At 42.1% G+C, this 12794-nt stretch overlaps 2 protein-coding genes across 2 annotated transcripts; both read left to right on the top strand.

The window, feature by feature from the left end:
• Positions 1-1361: 1361 nt before the first annotated feature.
• Positions 1362-2971, top strand: cldn8.2 (claudin 8.2). The gene has a single exon (XM_046296335.1). It carries the CDS (start codon positions 1470-1472, stop codon positions 2373-2375), a length of 906 nt encoding a protein of 301 aa, XP_046152291.1. The 5' UTR covers positions 1362-1469; the 3' UTR covers positions 2376-2971.
• A 4005-nt stretch (positions 2972-6976) lies between these two features.
• cldn8.1 (claudin 8.1) lies at positions 6977-9706 on the top strand. Its single transcript, XM_046296329.1, has one exon. It carries the CDS (start codon positions 7160-7162, stop codon positions 7943-7945), a length of 786 nt encoding a protein of 261 aa, XP_046152285.1. The 5' UTR covers positions 6977-7159; the 3' UTR covers positions 7946-9706.
• Positions 9707-12794: the final 3088 nt, after the last annotated feature.

The following is a 12794-nucleotide window of genomic DNA, read 5'->3' as shown; positions in this document are numbered from 1 at the left end:
CATTTGATTTGATTTCTATTCCTTCATTAAAAAAAATATATATATATATATCTACATTTTTGCATTGTTGGAAAAGGACCCATAAATAAGCATTTCACTGTTAGTCAACAGCTGTTGTTTACGAAGCATGTGACAAATAACATTTGATTTGATTTGGGGTACTTTACACATTAAGAATTTTATATTATAGAGAACAACAACTGTACCCTTGTATAGATACACTCTTCATGAGAAGGGAACACAACACAGGAGTAATTAACTGTGTGTGTGTGTGTGTGTGTGTGTGTGTGTGTGTGTGTGTGTGTGTGTGTGTGTGTGTGTGTGTGTGTGTGTGTGTGTGTGTGTGTGTGTGTGTGTGTGTGTGTGTGTGTGTGTGTGTGTGAGTGTGTGTGTGAGAGAGAGAGATATATATACACGTATTGAGAATCGCGGAGGGGAACATTGGTGTCCTCATGCCGTGTATCTGCACTGTTATAAAGCATTACTATGTCGTACCAAGGTACAACACATCGCTGTGATTAGGATGAACACTTCCTGAGTCGTGGGAAGGTCGGATAATTGTTTTTATTGTTTCTTTATTGTTTCTTTTCACTCTGATCTGATTTAGCGTAGCCTAGTGGTTAGAGTGTAGAGGCGGCAGGGTAGCCTAGTGGTTAGAGTGTAGAGGCGGCAGGGTAGCCTAGTGGTTAGAGCGTTGGACTAGTAACCGGAAGGTTGCGAGTTCAAACCCCCGAGCTGACAAGGTACAAATCTGTCGTTCTGCCCCTGAACAGGCAGTTAACCCACTGTTCCCAGGCCGTCATTGAAAATAAGAATGTGTTCTTAACTGACTTGCCTGGTTAAATAAATAAAAAAATAAAAAAATATTCATTCGGTTGTTTTGTTGCTTGAGACACAGTGGTTGTGTATAAAGGCATAGCAAATATTATTAGACAATTATTACACTCAATTATCTTGATAAAATGACTATGATGATGGTGAGAGTTCCTGAGCATTTTGAAAATTATTACTTGTAATTGTTTATTTTTAGTTTCATCTTCTAGTAAGAATAAGTGATTTAATCATTGCTTGTTTTTTGTTGTGTTTCTACTTCCTTAATTAACTGTAACAATCTGCTTTGTTACTTTAGCACAGAATAATCCACAGAATAATCCACAGAATAATCCACGTACTGTACTCCTTCATTTCACAATCCACAGAGTCATTGTCTCTGTGAAATCTGGTTTCAACAGCTTTCAAATCAACTTGTTTGTGTCGTCAAATCAAGAAGGGCCAGTTTCTCTGTCCTTCGTTTATCTGATGTCACAAAGCACCTGAACCAGAAGAGTAGCATCGTTAACATACTCTGTAGGGTGTATCACCTAGACATTTGGCTCCTGCCCTCTCATTTAGTTCAGCTGGTGAGATAGAGGCAGGAGAGCTGTGACACGCCAGTCCTCGGTAGGTTCTCTAATCGACAGCCAGCCAACATGGACCGGTCCTACATGGGCAGTGCCACTGCTTACAGTGTCTACGGGAAGCCGCCTCAGTCCTACTTTGACCCGGCCTACGACGAGAAAGCAGCAAAGTCGTACATGGACTCAGTGTACGAGGAGAAGAAGAAAGTAGAGAAGAAGGCCCGCTCCGAGGCCGTCTGCTGCGAGGTCGTGGCGCTGGTCTTCGGATTCGTCGGCCTGATCGGTGTCTCCGCTGTGACCGGCTTGCCCATGTGGAAGGTCACAGCATTTATTCAGGAGAACATCATCGTCATGGAGACGCGCTGGGAGGGCCTGTGGATGAACTGCTATAGACAAGCCAACATCAGGATGCAGTGTAAAGTGTACGACTCTCTGCTGTTCCTCCCCGCGGAGCTGCAGGCTGCCAGAGGCCTCATGTGCTCCTCTGTAGCTGTATCCGCCATCGCCCTGATCCTCTCTGCCGTGGGGATGAAGTGTACCAAGGTGGTGGACCACCGGCCTCGTACCAAACACATCGTCCTGGTGACTGGGGGATGCCTGTTCCTCGTGGGTTGTGTCACCACCATCATCCCAGTCTCCTGGACGGCCAACGTGATCATCCGTGACTTCTACAACCCTCTGCTGATCGACGCCCAGCGCAGGGAGCTGGGAGAGGCGCTCTACATTGGATGGGTGACCTCGGCTCTGCTGTTTGTGGCTGGGGTCATACTGCTGTGTCGCCACGCACCCCGGGTAGGAGACGATGAGATGGAGAGGATGGTCAACGGGCCTGGATACATCTACCAGCCTGGAGTGAACTACCAGCCTGGAGTGAACTACCAGCCTGGATCAACATACGCCTACCAGCCGTATTCCTACCAACCCAACTACTCAGCTCCACCCGGATCTGTGGTCTACGCTCCTAACCAGTACATGTGAGAGAAACCCAGCCCAGAACAACATGGACAGCTTGAACAGCTTGGAACCAAGCATTAAAAGTATAATTAATATAACAGAACTCATATCGTTACATAGAATATAATTCATTTGAGTTATTTGTATCCAAGCGCTGTTGAAATGTCAAAGTGGGGAGGAAGAGACAGAGGCACTGAACTGGCCAGAAGTCTCTTGCTGGAAATTGCTCAATCGTTGATTAATTTTGTTCAGAGAGAGTGAGAGAGAGAACATATCATTAAGCAGATCTATGTGAAATTCCCTGTATGTGTTGTGTCTATGTGTTCAACTGTAGGTGGGATTTATGTGTTTAATTGTGTAAATATACTTGTCAGGTATGTGTATAGTGCAAATATTGAGCAAATATTGTCATACCAATGGCTGTGGAATAATGCGGTTAAGCAAATAGGGCTTCACAAGTTTTCACTAATATTGACCCAACAATTGACCAAACCCCTGTTTGTGTTTACCTGCTATTTTCATATGAAAAGGTTTGTTGTTTTCATTATGTTTTCTGTTTTTTACAGCAATGGCCTAAATTGACCCCAATTTGGTTCACAATAAAAACATATATAACTTTTTCCTTTTGTTGTAAATCTAAACCATTTTGAAGATTTTAAAATGAACATTATGGGTTTATTACAGGTTATCTTCGATCATCCTAACTAAAAACCAGTCATTACTTTTATGTAGTCAGAGAATGGTTTGTTCTCACTCAACCAGTTCCTGTCCTCTCAGGTGGAATGCCGTGCTCAGAATACTGGGTTTAGAGTTCTGGGTTTATAATGCTGGGTTTATAATGCCGTGCTCAGAATACTGGGTTTAGAATTCTGGGTTTATAATGCCGTGCTCAGAATACTGGGTTTAGAATTCTCGGTTTATAATGCTGGGTTTAGAATTCTGGGTTTATAATGCCGTGCTCAGAATACTGGGTTTAGAATGTTGGGTTTATAATGCTGGGTTTAGAATGCTGGGTTTATAATGCTAGATTTATAATGCTGGGTTTATAATGCTGGGTTTATAATGCTGGGTTTATAATGCTGGGTTTATAATGCCGTGTTCAGAATGTTGGATTTATAATGCTGGGTTTATAATGCTGGGTTTATAATGCTGGGTTTATAATGCTAGATTTATAATGCTGGGTTTATAATGCTGGGTTTATAATGCTGGGTTTATAATGCTGGGTTTATAATGCTGGGTTTATAATGCTGGGTTTATAATGCTGGGTTTATAATGCTGGGTTTATAATGCTGGGTTTATAATGCTGGGTTTATAATGCTAGATTTATAATGCTGGGTTTATAATGCTGGGTTTATAATGCTGGGTTTATAATGCTGGGTTTATAATGCTGGGTTTATAATGCTGGGTTTATAATGCTGGGTTTATAATGCTGGGTTTATAATGCTGGGTTTATAATGCTGGCTTTATAATGCCGTGTTCAGAATGCTGAGTTTATAATGCCGGGTTTATAATGCTGGGTTTATAATGCCGTGTTCAGAATGCTGAGTTTATAATGCTGGGTTTATAATGCTGGGTTTATAATGCTGGCTTTATAATGCCGTGTTCAGAATGCTGAGTTTATAATGCCGGGTTTAGAATTCTGGGTTTATAATGCTAGGTTTAGAATGCTGGGTTTAGAATGCTGGGTTTAGAATGCTGGGTTTATAATGCAAGGTTTAGAATGCTGGGTTTATAATTCTGGGTTTATAATGCTAGGTTTAGAATTCTGGGTTTATAATGCTAGGTTTAGAATGCTGGGTTTAGAATGCTGGGTTTAGAATGCTGGGTTTAGAATGCTAGGTTTAGAATGATTGGTTTAGAATGCTGGGTTTAGAATTCTGGGTTCATAATGCTGGGTTTAGAATACTGGGTTTATAATGCTGGGTTTAGAATACTGGGTTTATAATGCTGGGTTTAGAATGCTAGGTTTAGAATGCTGGGTTTAGAATTCTGGGTTCATAATGCTGGGTTTAGAATGCTGGGTTTAGAATTCTGGGTTTATAATGCTGGGTTTAGAATACTGGGTTTATAATGCTGGGTTTAGAATACTGGGTTTATAATGCTGGGTTTAGAATGCTAGGTTTAGAATGCTTTGTTTAGAATTCTGGGTTTATAATGCTGGGTTTAGAATACTGGGTTTATAATGCTGGGTTTAGAATACTGTGTTTATAATGCTGGGTTTAGAATGCTAGGTTTAGAATGCTGGGTTTAGAATTCTGGGTTTATAATGCTGGGTTTAGAATATTGGGTTTATAATGCTGGGTTTAAAATATTGGGTTTATAATGCTGGGTTTAAAATATTGGGTTTATAATGCTGGGTTTATAATGCTAGGTTTATAATGCTCCATTGTATCTTTGGTTGCCAATGGAAATGTACCTGAACGCAACAGGTTAAACCAGAATGGTCCTGACTGACTCACACAAACACATTCAAACCATGATGCAAATCTATCTAACCAGAGAGTATCGTGTCAGGGAAGAAAGTATAGGAATGACCACTGAGCTCACAACTCCTGAGGCAACAGGATACAGACACAGACACAGAGACAGAGACAGACAGATGGATTCATACCCAAAACCATAGTACAGCAGTAGTAGCAGAGGAAGCTGGGGTCCAATAGATGTTCAATTCAGGAAGTGAATTGAAACTTAATGTATGGGGTACTAAAGTGTTTTGTTTTGGGTCATATACCCAGCAGATTCCTGGGAGACTCTCCTAAAGCTCAACCAGTCAATAAGATCAGTCACTTGTAAAACAGGATCCAGTCAGGAGAGTAAACTGAGCCCTGTGAATAAACAGTGTGTGCTAGACACACACACACACACACACACACACACACACACACACACACACACACACACACACACACACACACACACACACACACACACACACACACACACACACACACACACACACACACACACACACACACACACACACACACACACACTGTTCTTTGCACTGACTCTCTGGCAATGGCTCTATGCACACTGACTGGACTCTATCCCCACACTGACTGGACTCTATCCACACACTGACTGGACTCTATCCACACTGACTGGACTCTATCCACACACTGACTGGACTCTACCCACACACTGACTGGACTCTATCCACACACTGACTGGACTCTATCCACACACTGACTGGACTTTACCCACACACTGACTGGACTCTACCCACACTGACTGGACTCTACCCACACACTGACTGGACTCTACCCACACTGACTGGACTCTACCCACACTGACTGGACTCTACCCACACACTGACTGGACTCTACCCACACACTCACTGGACTCTATCCACACACTGACTGGACTCTACCCACACACTGACTGGACTCTACCCACACTGACTGGACTCTACCCACACACTGACTGGACTCTATCCACACACTGACTGGACTCTACCCACACACTGACTGGACTCTACCCACACTGACTGGACTCTACCCACACACTGACTGGACTCTATCCACACACTGACTGGACTCTACCCACACACTGACTGGACTCTACCCACACTGACTGGACTCTACCCACACACTGACTGGACTCTACCCACACTGACTGGACTCTACCCACACTGACTGGACTCTACCCACACACTGACTGGACTCTACCCCACTGACACTCTACCCACACTGACTGGACTCTACCCACACACTGACTGGACTCTACCCACACACTGACTGGACTCTACCCACACTGACTGGACTCTATCCACACACTGACTGGACTCTATCCACACACTGACTGGACTCTATCCACACACTGACTGGACTCTACCCACACACTGACTGGACTCTACCCACACACTGACTGGACTCTACCCACACACTGACTGGACTCTACCCACACTGACTGGACTCTACCCACACACTGACTGGACTCTACCCACACTGACTGGACTCTACCCACACACTGACTGGACTCTACCCACACTGACTGGACTCTACCCACACTGACCGGACTCTACCCACACACTGACTGGACTCTACCCACACTGACCGGACTCTACCCACACTGACCGGACTCTACCCACACTGACTAGACTCTACCCACACACTGACTGGACTCTACCCACACTGACTGGACTCTACCCACACTGACTGGACTCTACCCACACTGACTGGACTCTACCCACACACTGACTGACTGGACTCTTACCCACACACTGACTGGACTCTACCTACACACTCACACATACTACACACACTCCAACACACAAACGCACGCACGCACGCACGCACGCACGCACGCACGCACACGCACGCACGCACGCACGCACACACACACACACACACACACACACACACACACACACACACACACACACACACACACACACACACACACACACACACACACACACACACACACACACACACACACACACACCTCCTTCCCCACCTCCTACAGCTCCCAGACCTACTGTTACAATAGAACAACACTTCCTATCCCCAGGGATTCCGTCTCCTAGCAACAGACCCAGTCCCCTCCCATTCACCTGTCCTGACCAGGGAAAGAGAGGGAGGGAGGAGGTTTTACCTACCACCTGTACACCTATCAGCTACCAGCTCCTCTCGTCTTCCAACGGGATGCAAAACTTCTCCGGAGAGGAAGGAGGGAAGCAGCTCCTCACTGTAGTCAGATCTTCCCTTCACGCCTGTTGACTAGGTGGGTTAGATAGACACTAGTGTGACTCTCCTCAGCCTGTTGACTATTAGGTCTAGGTGAGTTAGGCAGGACAGAGTGAGACCATGGCCAACTCAGCTCTGGAGATCATTGGCTTGTTGCTGTCTCTCATCGGTCTGATCGGGACCGCAGCCAGTACGGGGATGCCCATGTGGCGCGTGACGGCCTTCATCGGCGAGAACATCATCGTGTTCGAGACGCGCTACGAGGGTCTGTGGATGAATTGCTTTAGACAGGCCAACATCAGGATGCAGTGTAAAGTGTACGACTCCCTCCTGGCTCTGCCTCCAGACCTGCAGGCGGCCAGGGGTCTGATGTGCTGTGCCTTGGCTCTGGGAGGGGTGGGGCTGCTCATCTCTATCCTGGGCTTACAGTGCACCGCCTGCATCCGGGATAACGACCGGGCCAAACGCACGGTGCTCATCGTCGCTGGCAGCATGATCCTCGGGGCCTGCGTCTGCGTCATCATCCCAGTCTCCTGGACGGGTCACGCGATCATCCGTGACTTCTACAACCCACTGCTGATCGACGCCCAGCGCAGGGAGCTGGGAGAGGCGCTCTACATCGGATGGGTCTCCTCTGCCTTCCTCTTCGCCGGCGGCTGCATGTTCTGCTGCTGTAACGTCAAAGAGGATAAAAGGCAAGACAACTACATGTACTCCAGGAACAGCCCCAGTCAATACATATCTTACGCCCCTCAACCACAGTACCAGCCCCAGTTCCAGCCCCAGTACCAGCCCCAGTACCAGCCCCAGCCTCTACAGAGGCAGCCGTCCAGTAGCAGCTACCCCGGGTCCAACCACTACCCCTCCAGGTACCCCTCGGAGCGCAGTGCTGTGGCTTACCTCTGAGTGTTGTGGCTAAAGGGGAAGGAAATAGACTCAGTGTTTTCTACCGACATGGAGGAACCGATGTGTTCTTACGAGTACGTTTGGAAAAGAAGCCTTTCGGTTGTGTTAAAAGATGAATATCAGCATAAAGTAAGAGACTAAAATGATTGTAATACACTGTGAAACTCACAAAGAGGATTAATTGTAAAATTATCATAACATGGTGAGGGGAAAAAAGGTGTCTATCAGATTTGTTTGTAAGAAAGCTGTTTAGAGATACTAAATACACTTATAATAGGTTAACTGGTTAACTGGTTAACTGTGAACTCAGAAAGAGAAGAGTTTGAGGAAACCTTCAATCCTATTTTTTTTAAATGTTATTTTGTATTATCCAATGTTTCCATATGTGTATTTACTTTGTATTGGTGGGGTGTATAAGGACACGTTTTTATTTTAGTGACGTCCCTAAAGATTATTTGTGTAAATATATTTACAAATTGTGTTGATGTGGTTGTGTGCTTTGTGCAGTAAATGTAGGTTTCTTACACATAATCCCCCTGTAGTTACACTAGGTGTTACATAAAATGTAACTTTTATCATGTAAAAAAAGCAATTGTCAAATATGTGTCCCAAAGGGCACTCTATTCCCTATTTAGTGCACTACTTTTGACTAGGGCCAATAGGGAATAGGGTTCTGATCAAAAGTTGTACACTATATAGGTTTGCCATTAGGGATGCAGCCCCATTATCATTCATTTTATTATTATCTGATTAGACATAATAATATATGCCATTTAGCAGACGCTTTTATCCAAAGCGACTTACAGTCATGTGTGCATACATTCTACGTATGGGTGGTCCCGGGGATCGAACCCACTACCCTGGCGTTACAAGCGCCATGCTCTACCAACTGAGCTACAGAAGGATCACAGAAGGATAATCATCTCCTATTGACAGATATGCAGCTGACTGTAAAAGTGACATTTCTGCTAATGTGTTTTGGAGAACAGAGGTACAAGGCTGGCTTTGATCCACTGCCCCCCCCCCCCTTGACAACGGTCCCCCTTGGCAACGGCCCCCCCTTGACAACGGTCCCCCTTGGCAACGGTCCCCCTTGACAACATCAACAAACTACAAGACAGTCCTGGTTGTGTTAAAACGCCTGTGTTGTTACTGCCATTTTGTAATGTTTGGGAGTAGACAAACAAGGACAGTATCGTTTTGTAATATTATCCCCTGGGGCATCCTATTCTCTACACATAGTACACTACTTTTGTCTAGGGTCCTGGTCAAAAGTAGTGCACTACGTTGGGAATAGGGTGCCATTTGGTTGGGACACATCCTCTCTGTGTTGACAGCTTGATGGTAAGGACTAATGGAAGTAAATACAAGGCTGGTTGTTGAAGGTGTGGACCCAGAAGCAGTAGGGTAGAACAGAGGACTTCTGTCAAAGCAAACAGAGCATAACGGACTAAGAACTGGGGCTGGGTTCAATCCCTAGGTCAGCGTTGTAGCGTGATTTGAAAGTTACATTCACGGTAAAAGCTGCATATGTTATGTGATTTAATGATTTCATTTCAAATTAATTTCAAAAAAACGTTATTCGTTTCAGTTAAGTTGAGATAAATCTTTCAGCCTCTGGAATACGAACAAACTTTTTCTGAATTACTCATTAACATTTCATTATCTGGTGCAAGCTAATGTTTATAAAAGGGAAAACCTTCAGAAGCAATGTAAAGACTTTGATTGACACATTACTGATTAAATGAAACATTGATAACATTGATTACCTCCTGTGTTATTATTACGATGGAGAGACTGGTGGTACATAAGAAAATACACATTTTGTGAAAAGCTTTTTGTTTCGTTGTGAAGTGAAGCGACTGAGAGGTGGGGGAAATAGCTACATAGCCTAATTAGCTTGGGATAATTCATAGAGGTAGAAAGAGGTTTATTTAGCATCTGTGCCATCCAGTGGCTGCTGTGACAGCACGGGCAGCACCATTGAGGGCTTTCTCCATTTTAAAGTAGTCAATTTCTTCTTCTTCTACTTTGAGTATTGTGTTGTCTGAACAGATATAAAGCGAAGGTTGGTGATATACCGCCACCTGCTGGTATGGAATGTTCGCTCAAGAGTACAGTTCATTGGCTGATCCCTCCAGATGAGCTGAATGGAATTAAGAATGATGTGACCCCATTGGAAGACCCGCCCAGGTGACCACTTTCAAAATGTCTAAAGTCCTCAGTGGTGATGCTAAATCAGGCTATGGGGACACTACAGCGATCTATCCAAGGCTATAGGTTGTTAACTGTGTGAAAAACAGGACATTCAGATATTCACAGTGTTTAATAATAATGTACAAGGTTGCAGGTGTGATTTCAGGGTACAGGGACATTTCTTAGGCTCTGAGCTCCAACATGCAGGACCAAGTGAAATAAAGCAATGTAAAATGGAACTAGAACTATATACATCATAATGGTAGCAGTGATGAATAGAACTAGAACTATATACATCATAATGGTAGCAGTGATAAATAGAACTATATACATCATAATGGTAGCAGTGATGAATAGAACTATATACATCATAATGGTAGCAGTGATGAATAGAACTATATACATCATAATGGTAGCAGTGATAAATAGAACTATATACATCATAATGGTAGCAGTGATGAATAGAACTAGAACTATATACATCATAATGGTACCAGTGATAAATAGGACTATATACATCATAATGGTAGCAGTGATGAATAGAACTATATACATCATAATGGTAGCAGTGATAAATAGAACTATATACATCATAATGGTAGCAGTGATGAATAGAACTAGAACTATATACATCATAATGGTACCAGTGATAAATAGGACTATATACATCATAATGGTAGCAGTGATGAATAGAACTATATACATCATAATGGTAGCAGTGATGAATAGAACTAGAACTATATACATCATAATGGTAGCAGTGATAAATAGAACTATATACATCATAATGGTAGCAGTGATGAATAGAACTAGAACTATATACATCATAATGGTACCAGTGATAAATAGGACTATATACATCATAATGGTAGCAGTGATGAATAGAACTAGAACTATATACATCATAATGGTAGCAGTGATGAATAGAACTAGAACTATATACATCATAATGGTAGCAGTGATGAATAGAACTAGAACTATATACATCATAATGGTACCAGTGATGAATAGAACTAGAACTATATACATCATAATGGTAGCAGTGATGAATAGAACTAGAACTATATACATCATAATGGTACCAGTGATGAATAGAACTAGAACTATATACATCATAATGGTAGCAGTGATGAATAGAACTAGAACTATATACATCATAATGGTACCAGTGATGAATAGAACTAGAACTATATACATCATAATGGTAGCAGTGATGAATAGAACTAGAACTATATACATCATAATGGTAGCAGTGATGAATAGAACTATATACATCATAATGGTAGCAGTGATGAATAGAACTAGAACTATATACATCATAATGGTAGCAGTGATAAATAGAACTATATACATCATAATGGTAGCAGTGATAAATAGAACTATATACATCATAATGGTAGCAGTGATAAATAGAACTATATACATCATAATGGTAGCAGTGATAAATATAACTATATACATCATAATGGTAGCAGTGATAAATAGAACTATATACATCATAATGGTAGCAGTGATAAATAGAACTATATAAATCATAATGGTAGCAGTGATAAATAGAACTATATACATCGTAATGGTAGCAGTGATAAATAGAACTATATACATCGTAATGGTAGCAGTGATAAATAGAACTATATACATCATAATGGTAGCAGTGATAAATAGAACTATATAAATCATAATGGTAGCAGTGATAAATAGAACTATATACATCATAATGGTAGCAGTGATGAATAGAACTAGAACTATATACATCATAATGGTAGCAGTGATAAATATAACTATATACATCATAATGGTAGCAGTGATAAATAGAACTATATACATCATAATGGTAGCAGTGATAAATAGAACTATATATATCATAATGGTAGCAGTGATAAATAGAACTATATACATCATAATGGTAGCAGTGATAAATAGAACTATATACATCATAATGGTACCAGTGATAAATAGGACTATATACATCATAATGGTAGCAGTGATGAATAGAACTAGAACTATATACATCATAATGGTACCAGTGATAAATAGGACTATATACATCATAATGGTAGCAGTGATGAATAGAACTATATACATCATAATGGTAGCAGTGATGAATAGAACTAGAACTATATACATCATAATGGTAGCAGTGATAAATAGAACTATATACATCATAATGGTAGCAGTGATAAATAGAACTATATACATCATAATGGTAGCAGTGATAAATAGAACTATATACATCATAATGGTAGCAGTGATAAATATAACTATATACATCATAATGGTAGCAGTGATAAATAGAACTATATATATCATAATGGTAGCAGTGATAAATATAACTATATACATCATAATGGTAGCAGTGATAAATAGAACTATATACATCATAATGGTAGCAGTGATAAATAGAACTATATAAATCATAATGGTAGCAGTGATAAATAGAACTATATACATCGTAATGGTAGCAGTGATGTGGGGGGGAATGTCCACCATCTCTCGATGGTGCTCCTGTAGAAGACTGTGAGGGCCCATCGGGGACAGGCCAGATGTCTTCAGCATCCTGAGGTTGAAGAGTGGTTGTCATGCCTTCTTCACCACAGTACCCGTGTGGTTTGACCATTTTCATCTTCTCCGAGACGTGTACGCCATAGAATCT

Source organism: Oncorhynchus gorbuscha, linkage group LG13, assembly GCF_021184085.1.
Source record: "Oncorhynchus gorbuscha isolate QuinsamMale2020 ecotype Even-year linkage group LG13, OgorEven_v1.0, whole genome shotgun sequence".
Classification (NCBI taxonomy): domain Eukaryota; kingdom Metazoa; phylum Chordata; class Actinopteri; order Salmoniformes; family Salmonidae; genus Oncorhynchus; species Oncorhynchus gorbuscha.
This window is presented reverse-complemented; position numbering and strand designations above follow the sequence as displayed.